The sequence below is a fragment of the Alexandromys fortis genome, unplaced genomic scaffold, assembly GCF_014885135.2.
Source record: "Alexandromys fortis isolate MF-2015 unplaced genomic scaffold, M_Fortis_MF-2015_v1.1 scaffold_197, whole genome shotgun sequence".
NCBI classification, from domain to species: domain Eukaryota; kingdom Metazoa; phylum Chordata; class Mammalia; order Rodentia; family Cricetidae; genus Alexandromys; species Alexandromys fortis.
This window is the reverse complement of record NW_026068072.1, coordinates 1,838,712-1,852,330: the sequence shown is the minus strand read 5'-3', so window position 1 is coordinate 1,852,330 and position 13,619 is coordinate 1,838,712. Positions and strand designations below refer to the sequence as shown.

General features: G+C 50.7%; 1 protein-coding gene across 2 annotated transcripts; it reads left to right on the top strand.

Annotated features, from left to right (window-relative positions):
* Positions 1-4,039: 4,039 nt before the first annotated feature.
* On the top strand, positions 4,040-11,456 carry Lhfpl7 (LHFPL tetraspan subfamily member 7). Of its 2 annotated transcripts, none has more exons than XM_050121125.1 (6): positions 4,040-4,204; positions 6,443-6,569; positions 6,860-6,936; positions 8,547-8,763; positions 9,538-9,676; positions 10,941-11,456. In XM_050121125.1, exons 2-6 carry the CDS (start codon positions 6,492-6,494, stop codon positions 11,189-11,191), a joined length of 762 nt encoding a protein of 253 aa, XP_049977082.1. In that variant the 5' UTR covers positions 4,040-4,204; positions 6,443-6,491; the 3' UTR covers positions 11,192-11,456. The 2 variants fall into 2 exon arrangements, with proteins under 2 accessions (XP_049977082.1, XP_049977081.1); XM_050121124.1 differs by having other exon boundaries at positions 10,938-11,456.
* Positions 11,457-13,619: the final 2,163 nt, after the last annotated feature.

Below are 13,619 nucleotides of genomic sequence, written 5' to 3'. Positions count from 1 at the left end.
ACCCACAGTCGGTCCCAGCATCTGGGACAGAGCGAACCCTCAACACGGAGCCACACTTGGAGTCAGGATTTTCACTGGACACAATCTAGGGCCTGGTTGACAGCCAGACATTAGCTGGCCTGCTCATACGTCACCAAGGATGGGTCCGATATGTGGTTTGAATGTGAACCTCACCGTAGGTTCATGTGTTTAAATACCTGATCCCTAGCTGGCAATGTTGTCTGGGAAGGTTGAGGAACCTTTAGGAAGTGGGAGGGGGTCACTGCAGGTGGACCCTGGGGTTTTAGAGCCTGCCCCCTTCCTGTTCACTGCCTGATTTCTGAGTACAGTGTGATGGGGGGCTTCCCCAACAGGATGGGCTGCGTCCCTTTGGACCTGTGGTAAGACTTTTCTCATGAGTCTCTCACACACCCTCCCCTCACAATCATCTTTGGATGTTGCCTCCCGTTTCCCTGGTAACACACTGATTCCTAAGAAAGGGAAGTGTTCCAGGTGCCCCTTCTTAAGATTTAATTCCCCTAGGTTCTCCGCTGAGGACTAGGGAAGCTTCTTGCCAGCAAAGTCACTTCTTTAATTCGTTTAAATCTATTCAATACAGAGTTTTTGGTCAAAATAAAAGAGGCCTAAATCATACCTGTGGCCTGGGTGGAGACATGATCTAAACTGCTCAGGATTCTGAGCACACATTGCTCTTTTTTAATTTTTTATTTATCTTATTTTATTTATTCACTCTTTGCTTGTTTGTTTGGTTGGTTGGTTGTTTGGTTGGTTGGTTGGTTGGTTTGGTTTTCCAAGACAGGGTTTCTCTGTGTAACAGTCCTAGCTGTTCTGGAACTTGCTCTGTAGACCAAGCTGGCCCCGAACTCACAGAGATCCCCCTACCTCTGCTTCCTGAGTGCTGGGATTAAAAGCGTCTGCCACCACCACCCAGCACCATTGCAGTCTTAATAGTCTGTCTCACTTGGTCAATCACCCGAATAGGAAAACGTCCCTCTCCCTCTCCTCCACCCCGCCTGCCTGCAGAGTTGGACTCCAAGACATTAAAAAAGATGGAGGGGGTGGGCGTGTGGCTCAGTGGGCAGCGTTTGGGAGCCCTGGGTTTGATCTCCAGCTTAAAACTGGACGCCTCAGGACCATCACCGCAGTATTCAGGATGGAAGCAGCAGTGGGGCCAGAAGTTCAAGGTTATCTATCCTCGGTTTCAAAGAGATTCAAGGCAAGCCTGGGCTAAAGGAGACCGTGCTCAGAATAGAATTAAATGGAGTTGTGGAGAATAATAGCCTTTAACAAAATACACACCCATACAACCCGAACTGTCCCCACCATTCTGAAGCTCACAGATCCTTACCGATGAGCCTGGGTTCCTACTGTCTGGGTTCCTACCTGGAAGCCTTTCTCACCAAATCAATGCCCCAGGCATCTCCCTTCCTCTCTAAAGACCCCCGCCCCCACGTCCGTCCGTCCATCTGTCCATCTGTACCTGCTTTCCTGAGCATTAACTGACCAACCCTGACTCTCTCCCTTCCATGCTCCTCCTACAGGCAACCCACCTGCCCTGGTCTTTTCTCTCAAACGCCTGTAAAATTGTCTTCAGGTTTCCTTCTAAGTCCATTTTGGAGTATTTTTATCTATGAGACTAAAACCTACATCAGGAACCCCCTGATTCCCCGGTAAGGATGATACTACTGAAATTAGCCATAAACCAAGCCAGGTGATTGTTCAGTGAATGCCGCAGTCCTGTTAGAGGTGACGCATCTTCAGCGGTGCTGTCGGATGAGGGAGCTGAAGCACAGAGAAAACCCATAAACCGCTCAATATCACACGCCGGGAATCTCAGTCTGGCAAACAGATCTCAGGCAAACTTCAGAACATGTTGGATACTTATTGGGGATTTGATGCCAGCCCAACACGAGCGAACGAAGAGAGACTTGGAGAGAGTGAACAAACACAGGAAGTGCCTTGTGAGGTTGGACAAACCTCAGCGAGCTCCCTTCACTGGTAGGAATCCAGAGAAGCCCTGGGAATCAGCCCAAGGCAGAAAGGTGGGTGTAGAGCGCCCTCTGCTGCTGGCACCCGCAGCCGCTGGCTTCCTGAGGAGCCCAGAGAACTCAGGGAGCAGAGGTTTTGATACCCAATTTGTGGGTATCAATTTGCCTGTTCCCCAATAGTCTAGTCACCCATCTTCAATTAGCCAATTAAAAGAGCCAACTTAATAGAGGAAAGCGAAGGAAAAAAAAGATGAACCCAGCTGGGCTCGTCGACCATTTCCACCCTTCCATGGATATTGGGGGTGGAGGGTTGTAGGACCCTCACCTGAGCATCCTATGACCCCAACTCTGCCATAGCTGTATATGGATCCTGGGAGGGGTTAGGGTAGAGAGGCCCTGGAAGACTAGGGAGACCAGCTCCATCTCTGCTCCATCTTTGCTCCATCTATGCATCTATAGGGATGCCCTCATCCCTGTTGGGGAAGAACTTTCCAGTGCAACCTTTCGGGGGAGCACCCACACCCCTCAGGTTCCGTAAGGAAGTCCAATAAACACCGGTTTCTAGAGTGAACTTTGGTGGAAACAATCATTCCCTGGTTTGTCACTGGACCTCGGAGATATTCCTGGGAAGGAATTTTATTAACAACACTTTTTTGGTCCTGGAGTGTAAATTAACCTTGAATAATGCCCAGAGATACACACATCTAAGCAGTCCTTGTCGTGCCGACCCACTCGCCACTGGCCTGTCCATGTGTCTGTCTCATCCTGTGGGGTAGTCTGATAAGTTGTTAGAACTGCTGGGGTCTCTTGTTATCATCATCACCACCACCACCATCACCACCACCACCACCATCATCATCATCAATTTATTTGGTTTTTGTGGAGAACAGGGTCACCATCAAGCCACGTCACTGCTGACTGAGCTGGCTAAGCTGGGATACCAGGGCATTTTTCCAGCAGAGGCCAGCAAGGAAAGGCCAGCAGCAGCTGGGCAGGACTGCTGGGTGCCCCTGGAAGCCCAGTCAGGCCACTTACAGCTAGTGATAGCAGATCTGGGACCCAAAGGTTCCCAGTGCCCTCTAGCAAAGGAGATGGATGCATGAATGGAGAAGCAGGAATTCACCTCAGTAGCCCCAGGAGCCCTGCTGCTGGAGGAGCCTAATCAAGGCTGCACACGGACCCCTGAGGTCTTCTGGCCTTAATTTGGGAAAAATTCTTCTTTTGATGATGCCAACTGATGTGCACCTCCTGGTGCAGGAGTGTGTCCTGGGCATGGGTGTGACACCAGGGAGAGACTGATAGTTGAGATCATTTATTTACCTGGATTGAACTGTGCCCGAAGCCACACACAGAATTTCAATTATGAGCTGTCAGATATTAGGGCTGAAAGCTGGAGGATCAGAGAAGCAGTGCAGCAGCCACTAGAGAGACCTCTATCTCTATCAAATTCTCAGACCGAAAGGGTGATCCTGTCTCTACTAATCCTCAGACTGCATCCTCAGACCGACTGCTTCAGACAGTATCTGAGCTGCTGTCTCCTCTCTGCCCAGCCAGATCCCTTCCTGTTTCCACCTCCCTAGGACTGAGATTAAAGGCCTGTGACTCACAAGTGCTGGGATTAAAGGTGTGAGCCACCACTGCCTGGTCTCTAATGGCTTAGCTCTACACTCTGATCTTTATTTGTTAGATTAGCTTTATTTGTTAGATTACAAGCAAAATATCACCACAATGTGCGTCTGTACATTTCTTATTTCTACTTGAGCCTCTTTGAAGTTGCATTTCCATAATCTTGGGTTACATTTTCACCATTTAGAACAAAGAGAAGGTGTAAGCCCCATATTTATTAACTGCTTAGGTAGCCCCTGTAAGTGCCTTCTCCTTCCCAGGAAACCCCATCCCCCTTCCCTCCTTTTTATCTGGGACTGGAGTTCCCCTCTGGGTCCCGCCCATCAGTCAGTACAAAGTGAAAAGCTATTGATTTCAGGAACCAGGAAGGAAAATGCACAGGTGTGCACATACCCTTCTCAGACCAGTTCCTCGGGTGACTCCGCTCTGCTCACCAATCTGAATGCGACCTTTAAAGGAAAAGAGACCTTTTAAAAGCTTACAGATTATGTTTAAGGCCAGAGATGGAGCAGGGGAGCTCCAATTGAGAAGGAAACCTTGGAGAGGCCTGACCCAAGGTGTGAGGATCCTGAAGAGAAGGGACATCTGAGGTGAGGAGAGAGGAAGGAGTGGACTGGCCCCAGGCATCACTTAGGGGGGCCCAGCAGGTTTCAGGGGGCTGCAACAGGAGCCCTGAAGTGTACACACTCTTGTGTGTTTGTCTGTGTAGTCTGGAGCTTGAATGTGGAACACAGCACTGTGTGAAATCACATTTTTTTAAAATATTTATTTATTTATTATGTATACAATATTCTGTCTGTGTGTATGCCAGCAGGCCAGAAGAGGGCACCAGACCCCATTACAGATGGTTGTGAGCCACCATGTGGTTGCTGGGAATTGAACTCAGGACCTTTGGAAGAGCAGGCAATGCTCTTAACCTCTGAGCCATCTCTCCAGCCCCTGTGAAATCACATTTTTAAAGAAGCTCATACTTCCAAACGTTAGGCGCCCCTGCTGTAGGTGAGGGCCTGTCTTGTAACTGGAGAAACTGAGACTTTGAGCCATTGCGTCATTTGTCCCAAAGGACATCGCCAGCAGGCCTGGCTGAGACAGACACTAGTGAAAGAGTTCATGTCTGGAAGGACCCCGTCTTCAGATCTCACCTGGCAGCCCAATGTCCTTCCTCAGAGCTTTGTCCCATGCAGCTCTGACATGCATATGGTTTTATTGCTCAGCGACTGCTTCCTCTGAGGTCTAGGCTCAGACTCTCCTGATGCTGCACTACCATCACAGGTCCCCAGGTCAAAAGCCCTGGGGGCATCCCTGCCCCCCCCCCCACACACACTTCCTCTCACACACCAAGTCCAAGCATCTGTTTTACATGTTGACTTATTTCCTCTCTTCCCCATCAGGGGCAGGATCCATGGGAGAGAAGCTGTGGCTGACTTGTTCGATGTTCAGTTCCTACCATCTAGAATAGACTTTGGAATGTACTAGACATTTAATAACTATGGGATGGATGGAAGGATACTGGATGGAAGGATAATTGCATGCATGAGTGGGTGGGTTGCTGAATTGGATAGGTACATGATGGATGGATGGTTGATGGATGGATGATGATTGGATGGATGGATGATGGATGGATGATGGATGGATGATGAATGGATGGATGGATGATGGATGGATGGATGGGTGGATGATGGATGGATATAGGAGGCCATATTATTATGTTTTATGGTCCTGTCTTGCTTACAGGACCCTATGCTCCTTAAAGAATCAGATTATGTAATGTTCATCATGTGTTATACTGAGTTTTGGGGTCATTGTGGGCTCAGAACCTACCAGTTAAAGGAATAGGGTCCAAACGCCTCCAGTCTATATACAAGGACACCCAAATCTAGAGAAGAGTATGACTTAGCTTTACATAGGAAGTCCTCAGTTGCCACCTCTGTGCCTTTCTTCCCTCCTGAGATTGTTGGGGACAGATCTTAGCCTTGGATCATCTCTATTTCCTGGCTGGAGCTGGCGGAACAATTGCTGATGCCCTAACTGGCAAAATCTGGAGGCCATCGGGATGCCCAGCCTCTGATCTAAATCCTTAGTATCCCCAAGAACCCTGGGATGAAAGGCAGGTGCCTGCTCTCTAAGTTTGGGTCTGAGCCTCAACTTTACCACCCATGGATGGAACAGCACCACTCACTAGGTGCTAGCACGGGTTCCTTCAGCTGCAGGGGCCAGCAGGACTCAGCCGGTGGAGGTAGTCAGTGGAACTTACCTGGTGTGAGTGAGGGGAACCACCTTCCTTAGGCTGTCCTCTGGCCTCCGCGTGCTCACTGGAACACCACTCCCCATACACATAATAATTTTTTAAATTAAACTGAAAAGTCAGATCTAGACAAGCAGAAACTGTCCGTTCTGTTTCATTCCGGCTCCCTGTAGGTGAACGCCGGTAAATGGAACCTGGCAAAATGTGCTTTGGGGTTTGTAAGGCCTCACTTAGTTTTCTGGGCACCTGTTTAGTGGCTGTGATTTTTACCCAGTCTTTTCAAGGACCCAGAAACACCAGAGCACCCTGGGACAGTGGCGGACGGGGCTACAGGGCTTGCACTCCTAGATTCTTGGCCTGAAATTACACCCCTGAGATCAGCTGACCCATGGGAGGTGTGGGTTTTGGTAAAAGGGGAAAAATAAGTTCTTTGTCACCCAGGGGGATGGCTCCTCACCTGCTGGCTAGCAGCCTTAGAGAGATTCCGAATCCCAAAGTAGAAAGTTCTCACAACTTGATTGTGCCCGTCTGCCCAGGCCCATCTCTCCCCATCCCCACAGAAATCTCCCCTTCCTCTTGACAGGACTAAGGCACACCCCCAAGCCCCGACGGCCAGCTCCTCTGAACCACACATGCTGGGAATCTATGTGCTTCTTATACACATGGAGGAACTATGGACTGTAGCCTGGCCATCTAGCCCTGGATCCCAGGTGAGAGGCTAGGATTTCACGCTACCTTTAAGTACCAACTGGGCTCTGAGAACCCCCAAGTCCTACAGTCGCATTGCCAGGCCATTTGCCATTGGCGAGGACCCAGCTCTGACTTACCCCTGAGAGAGTTTGAATAGGTTCCACCTCCACCAGCACCAGCACCAGGGCAAGCCTCCCCTGGCAGAGCCTCCTTCCAGGCCGGACCAGAAGACATCCTTTGTTATTTAGGTAAAGTTCTGCTTCAAGCCCCTTGCTTTTTTTGTGTTTAACTGAATTTTACTTTTCTTTAGAAAACAGGTCATGATTGGGGTGTACCCCTCACAGCTTCCCTGCTGGGAACTAAATCCTCAAAGTCCTGTGTCTGGAGGTGAGGCCACTGGAAAGTCAAGGTGGGAGCCGGCTAGTGAGGTCAGGAGGGTGGGGCCCCAAGATGGTTGGTTAGTGGCTTCATGAGAAGAAGAAGAGAGGGCCAGGGAGTTGTTCGTCGCAAGTGCTTGTGTGCAAGCCTGAGGACCTGATGCCCCCAGAGCCCATGTAAAGCATCCAGCGTTGCTGAGTCTGGGCGCACGCCTTTAATCCCAGTAGAGGCAGAGGCAGGCCCATCGCTGAGTGGAGGCCAGCTTCATTTGCATATGGAGTCCTGGACAGCCAGACCCTGTCTCAAAAAGCAAACAAACAAAAGCCCAGTGTAGTGCATGCCTCTAATCCAAGCACTAGGGAGGCAGAGGTGTGCGGACCCTGGGGCTCAATGGTGAGTCAGCCTGATGAACAAGCTCCAGGTCCCAGGGAGAGACCCTGTCTCAAAACAAAAAATGAAGACTCCTGAGGACTCACACCTGGGGCTGACCTCTGGCCTCTGTATGCATGTGCCTACATGTTCATGCATGCCTACACATGCATATACACATATGCACACCATAAAAGAAGAAGAGGAGGAGGAGGAAGAGGAGGAGGTGGGAGAGGAGGGAGACAGACTGTACATCTTGCCAGATACTAAGCAGAGGCCACACAGTACACTTGGTCTTCCCAGTCCCCAGCATCATGAATCATATGATTTTTTTTATAAATGACACAGTCTACAATATTATATTATAGCAGTAGAAAGTGGATGGAGACAACACCAAGTCTAGCAGGACTCCAAGGGTCATGGGTCCACATTCCCAGATTCTCACAGAATCCTGCGTGAGTCTGAACATCTCTGTTATTCCCCTATAGTTCCTAGCTGGAACGTTCATCCCACCATGATGGTATGAGGACATGGGGCTCTTGGTGGCCAAGATAAGAATCAACAATGCCTTCCCGTGGGACAGGAGCAGATGGAATCCACAGTCTCCCAAGAGCGTCAGTAGCGAGTGCCTCAGACACCAGCTGCCCAAACCCCACGAGATCCTAGGCCACCCTGAATGATGGACAAGTCCCAGGCCTTCCTCCGAGAGGAGTTAGGTGGTGGTTGGGACAGAAACCTAGCCTGGGAGTGTGAGACCTCAGGGATGCCACTGTGCAGGACAGGACTGTCCTTTTGGACAAGGGAGACATTGATTTTCTTGTTGTGGTCAACTACCCGACAATAGGCAACTTGAAGAAAGACGGGTTTATTCTGGCTTGCAGTCTGAGGGTTCAGTGTCCACGGTGGAAGGCGAGGCAAGGTGGCAGGAGGGTCAGGCCGCTACATCTTCCATAGAAAGCAGAGAGCCACGAAGGAAGGCCACGGCCTAGCCCATTTTCTCATTTTATTCAGCATAGGATCCCAGCTTTGTCGCCCACGTTTAGGATGGGCCTTCCTATCTAGACTAGCTCTCATGGAGACTTGTTGGTTATAGACAACTGACAGTCAAGACTAACCGTCACGGGAGACCCGGGTGGAGGAAGGCGTGAGTGTGTAGGTGAGAGAGGGAGCACGTGAATGGGGCCTGTTGTGTCCAGTGCTGGGTCACCTCACTGCACCCTCTTCATCTCTCACCTTGTCTTGACCCCTAGGTCAGCCACATTCCTGATGGAGGTCAGCGTGAGGGCTGCTCTAGGACTCTCGCTCACAGGCCTGTCTGGCCTCAGCCTGGTGTCCCCTGCCTGGTTCCAGAGCCCTTCCTTCTCCTATGGTGTCTTCATGCACTGCTCCTGGTCACAGGATAACCGCTGGAACCAGAGCTGTATGACCTTCGGGTCCCTGAAGGACATGCCAGGCTTGGCCTGGAAGGTGAGACACATGTCTTCCAGGGCTACTGGCTCTTGAGGAGTGGGCTCTGAAGGTCCTTAACTTACACTGTTTGTCCCCGTGTCTAAGCACACAGGTTCCTAAGCCCAAAAACTATCAGAAACAGCCAAGGAGCTTTGCATAAGGTTCTGGGCTACGCCTCTGAGCTTTGGGCTCTGCAGGCATGGGGCACGTGTGACTCTGTCTAGAGGTGGCTCTTAGGATGTTTTTGCAACCCAGGAAAAGTCACCTTCTTCAAGCATACAGCCACCTGCTAGGAAATCATTGTCAGAGATTAAACAAGTCTGCGGGTGGTTCTGCAATGTACGCCCTGCCCACCCCGGCCTGACTCCACCCAAAGCACTGCTGGGCTTTAACCAATGAGAGATGAGGTGTCCGCGTCCTTATGGTTCTGCGTGTCATGGTGACCCACAGTGGGGAGGGTGAAGAGCAGGTACCTAGTCCAGCACCCAGGAGGAAGATTATACAGCCTTCAAAACTGACCACAAATGTGACAGTGCTTCTGCTGGTGATCCTGGCAAGCGCTTAATAAGGGCTGGATGTGGTGATTCATTGACCTGGATTCTGCTTCTGTTGGACTGATTAGCTGTGTGTCTTAAGACAAAGGACTTACAATCTCTGGATCTCTACTTATTGATAGGGAGAATGGGGTTATGATAACACATGGCTGTTGGGAACATCTCAGGGACTCACTGGGCCATAGGTCCAGTGATGGCCATGTCCCCATCCCACCTCCCTCTCTCCTCTCTCCTGAAGGTCTCTGCGGCAATGCTCCTGGGAGGCTGGGTCCTGCTGGCCATTAGTGCTCTTCTTCTTTTGGCCTGGGCGCTGGCCTCAAGAAGATTATATCCCAGGAGGGGCTCTGGTCCAACACCTGTGGTGCAGGCAGCAGCAGGTAGACTCCTGCAGACAGTGCCGAGATCTTGGAGGGGACCACCCACATCCAACCCTGTCAACCCCTATGTTTCTCTTTGGTCTATCCATTCTGTACCATGTTTACCATCGCTACCACTGCATGTTGGGTAGGCTGTGCACTGCCCGAGGATGTCCAACCAAGAGCTGAGAAAATGCTGGGGTCTAGTCCTCGCTTCACTTCAGCCTCAGTGGAGGAGGGTCGCTCTTCTCTAGTTGCTGGGATCCTCTTGGTGGGGTTCCCTGAGCCCCACAATGCTCTCATCTAATTTGCCTTCCGCCCCTCTCACCCAGCCCCACAGGCTCGGTCTTCCTCTTCCTCTCCTGCCCTAGCATACCTGCCCTCCCCCAACCCCCCTGTGTCTCCCACCCATCCTGTGCTCACAGACCAGACCAGCTGAGGGAAACAAGACCCAACTGACTGGTTTAGCCACCTTCCAAGGGCTTTCCGTGGCAGGAAGAAGGAAACCCAAGTCTCTCTCTGCTGCCTCAGCCCTCCCCTTCCTGGCCTGGCCTCCCCAGCTGCTCACTTCTCCCTGCTGCTGTAATCCCATACTCACCCCACAGTCCCTCCCCTCTCTGCAGCCCTGCTTGGAATCTTACTTCTGAGCCTGAAGCTGCCTTCTCAGCGGGAGGACCCCAGTCAAGTGTGGATCTTTTATTTCTAGCCTTATCGTTTCCACCAGGAGTTTCTTTTGCTTTTATTTTTTAATAGATTCTTGATCTTTAGAGTTTGTGAGACTACACCTAGTTACACAGTGTTGAAGCTCCCCAGGAATCTGCAATTTGACCCCCCAGGATTCTACTCTAATGCATGTGGTGATAAACTGAGCAGAAAAAAATATCACCGTCTGCCAGGACGTTGGGCAAAGTGTGTGTGTGTGTGTGTGTGTGTGTGTGTGTGTGTGTGTGCCTTAGTCTCTAGAGTGGGTGGATGGAGAGATGATGGGTCGATGGATAGATGGGTGAGTGGGTGCACACACAGATAGGTGGATGGACAGGTGGGTGGGCGGGTAGGTGAGTTGATGGGTGGATGGATGACTGGGTAAGTGGTTAGAAGGATGGATGATTTGATAGCTGGATAGATTGGTGGATGGATGGATGGATGGATGGATGGATGGATGGATGGATGGATGGGTATGTAGCAGTGGTAGGGGATGACAGGGTTCTTGGTGAGTCTTAGGATGACAGAACATCCCAGAAGCCTTTGCCCAAGACTGACTTTCCCTTTCTGCTGCTCCCAGCAGCCTCCACTCTTGTAGGTCTGCTTGTTTTTCCAGTCACTCTGGCTTCCCCATTAGCCAAAGAAGTCTGTGAAGGCTCCTCCGTGTACTACAGTGGGACATGCCAGCTGAGCTGGGGCTATACCACTGCCATCCTCAATGCGATCCTGACCAGCCTGCTTGTTGTCATCGGATGGCCTCGGATGACCACAAGCCAGAGGACAGCCATCCCCACCCCTCGTGACACTCAAGGAATCACTCTTGAGTCAGAATAAGCAAATGAGCATCACCCAGGAAAGCAAAGGACAAACAAAAATAATCTATTCTACTGTTGTGGGAATTCCTTAGCCAACAGCCTTTTGGGTACTGGCCCATTAGGGCGTGGCCTGAGGTACTACGTGTGGACTGATAAACCCAGACAGGAAGCATGCTCGCCCTTTTGGCTGGCAGTCTAAGTTTCTGTATGCAGCCCCTAGCACCAACAGAGCAGAGGGCAGTTGCAACTTTTTTATTGTGAGTGCTTCTCCAAATAAACAGTTGTTATCCTTTATTACGGGCTCTCGTGAACTTCCTTAATTATGTCTACACTCTGCGTACTCAGGTTTAAATCCTACCTCCTTTGTTTCCATGCTGTGTGACCTCAGGCAAGTTACTTCCTTTCTGGACTCATTTATTCTTTGGTAAATTGGAGGTTGGCATAATGCCCACTTTGTGGAGGACTTTGATTTGCCATATGTAAACGAAGCAAACATTTGCTGTGGCCCTGCCCCTGGCTCACAGGACTACGGGAACTCGGGTGAGAATGAAATATATGGATGGAAAGTGCACAGCGCCACCCTGGGAAGACGGCCGTCTAATTGAAAACTCTTTTTTTGTTGTTTTGATTTGTTTTGAGACAGGGTCTTGTGATGTAGTCCTGATTGTCCTGGAACTCTATATAGACGAGGCTGGCCTCAAACTCACAGACATCTGCCTACCTCTGCCTTTCAAGTGCTGGGATCAAAGGCATGTGCCACCAAGGCCTTCTGATTGGACACCCTTTCCATGTTTTTGCTCTTCCCTTATAACCCCTCCTCTCTTAGAGGATTGGAAGGTCTTTATTTCCCATGAGCTACTTAGTGTTGCGTGCAGAACGGTGCTCCCTGCTGGGTGGGGCTCAGGACCTGCCCCACCTTCCACAAACATAGAGCACTGAGGAGGAAACCCTGCTCTTCCTGGGAGCTCAGCTTCCATCTGGTTCTGATGTCTGTCTGTCTCCAGACTTCGTGTCTGTAATCATTTATGTTGACTGTCAACTTGACAGGACCTCAGAAAGCAGGTGGGCTCCGTGCACACCAGCAAGAGGCTTTCCTAACTGGGTTGGCTGAGTCGGGATGACGCACTTGAATGTGTAGCACCATCCGCAGGCTCGGTTCCTGACTGCACAAGAGCGAGAGGGCAGCCGAGCCCCAGCATTCAACAGGAACTCAGGGGTGGTGGGTTCCCAGCCAGGACTTCTCGGCAGCATAAAGGGATGGCACCCCCTCAGGCGGGAGTCCAGAACCAAGGGAACCTCTACTTTTCCCATTGCATATGTATGAAAACTAAGTCTCAGAGAAGTTAACTCTTACCCAGGGACACACAGCCAAAGCACTTGTCATGGGAATTTCCACCTTGGGTGCCTAGAAGCACTAAACATGTAACTCTCCACACCGACAGCAACTGAAGTTTGAACACCAGTGAGTTTCTTAGGCTTACATACAGAGCAATAAGTGAGGGCTGCAGGAAGGAGTGTGGGTGACATTAAACCAGCCACCCTGGAGGTCTGTCCCCAGCATGAATGACGGCTTCTTTGTGGATGCATAGATGGAGACCCCTTCCTCTAGCCTTGCCAGCATACACACACTACGCTCTATCCCCGAGACCCTCAGGCCATGTACAATTAGAGCAGAATTGGGTACAACTGGTGGAGAGGAATGGCTAGACATGCCAGGAAAGAGCCCATGACCCTTCCTATGAGCCGCCCAGCCAGGGTGAAGATGCTCGTGGCAGCTTTCATGGCTGCGTGAGCCTTAGCTTTCAGGTCAGTAGTCCACAAGCCCTGCTTGGACACAGCTGAACTGATGAAGATGGTGGCCGATCGCTTGGAGGATAGTTCTGTCTGACAGCAGGAGAGCTGGGATCCGAAATCTCCAAAGGATAGAGAAGGACAGAAAACCCCAGTCCAGGTGGCATCGTGAGAAAGTCATGCCTATTTCCATCTCTTTGGATGCTAGTGTATTCTCAACGCTTCTCACCCGTACTCTGGTGAGAGTTCTCTCTCTCTCTCTCTCTCTCTCTCTCTCTCTCTCTCTCTCTCTCTCGGTGTGTGTGTTCTATATGGAGCACAAGTGTGTGAGGCCAGAGGTCAGCCTGGAGTGCTGTTCCTTGGGTACCATCAATCAGGTCCAAAGGAAACACCAATTCCCCAGACTCCAAACGGCAGCCCAAATATCCAGAGATAGGCTCAGGTGGCTTTCTGGTAATTAGATAAAGGCCAGAATTCCTCAGGAACATCCAGCTAGAGAAAAAGAGGGTCAATGAACAGCACCCCTCCCATTGCCCTGCCTTGGTCATCCCTCTTTCTACTGGGACCTCCCCTGGGAGAGAGAGGGAGGGAAGGTGACTGTTCCCACCATCCTGGCATGAGAAGGTTAGGGCCTCTCAGACTCTGCTGTAAGCCAA

Excerpts from the sequence above, each read along its gene's own strand:
- Lhfpl7 (XM_050121124.1), top strand. The coding sequence starts at position 6,492 with ATGCTGGGAATCTATGTGCTTCTTATACACATGGAGGAACTATGGACT. Across the intron at positions 6,937-8,546 it reads TCAAAGTCCTGTGTCTGGAG|GTCAGCCACATTCCTGATGG; the intron begins GTGAGGCCACTG and ends CTTGACCCCTAG. Across the intron at positions 9,677-10,937 it reads TGTGGTGCAGGCAGCAGCAG|CAGCCTCCACTCTTGTAGGT; the intron begins GTAGACTCCTGC and ends TGCTGCTCCCAG.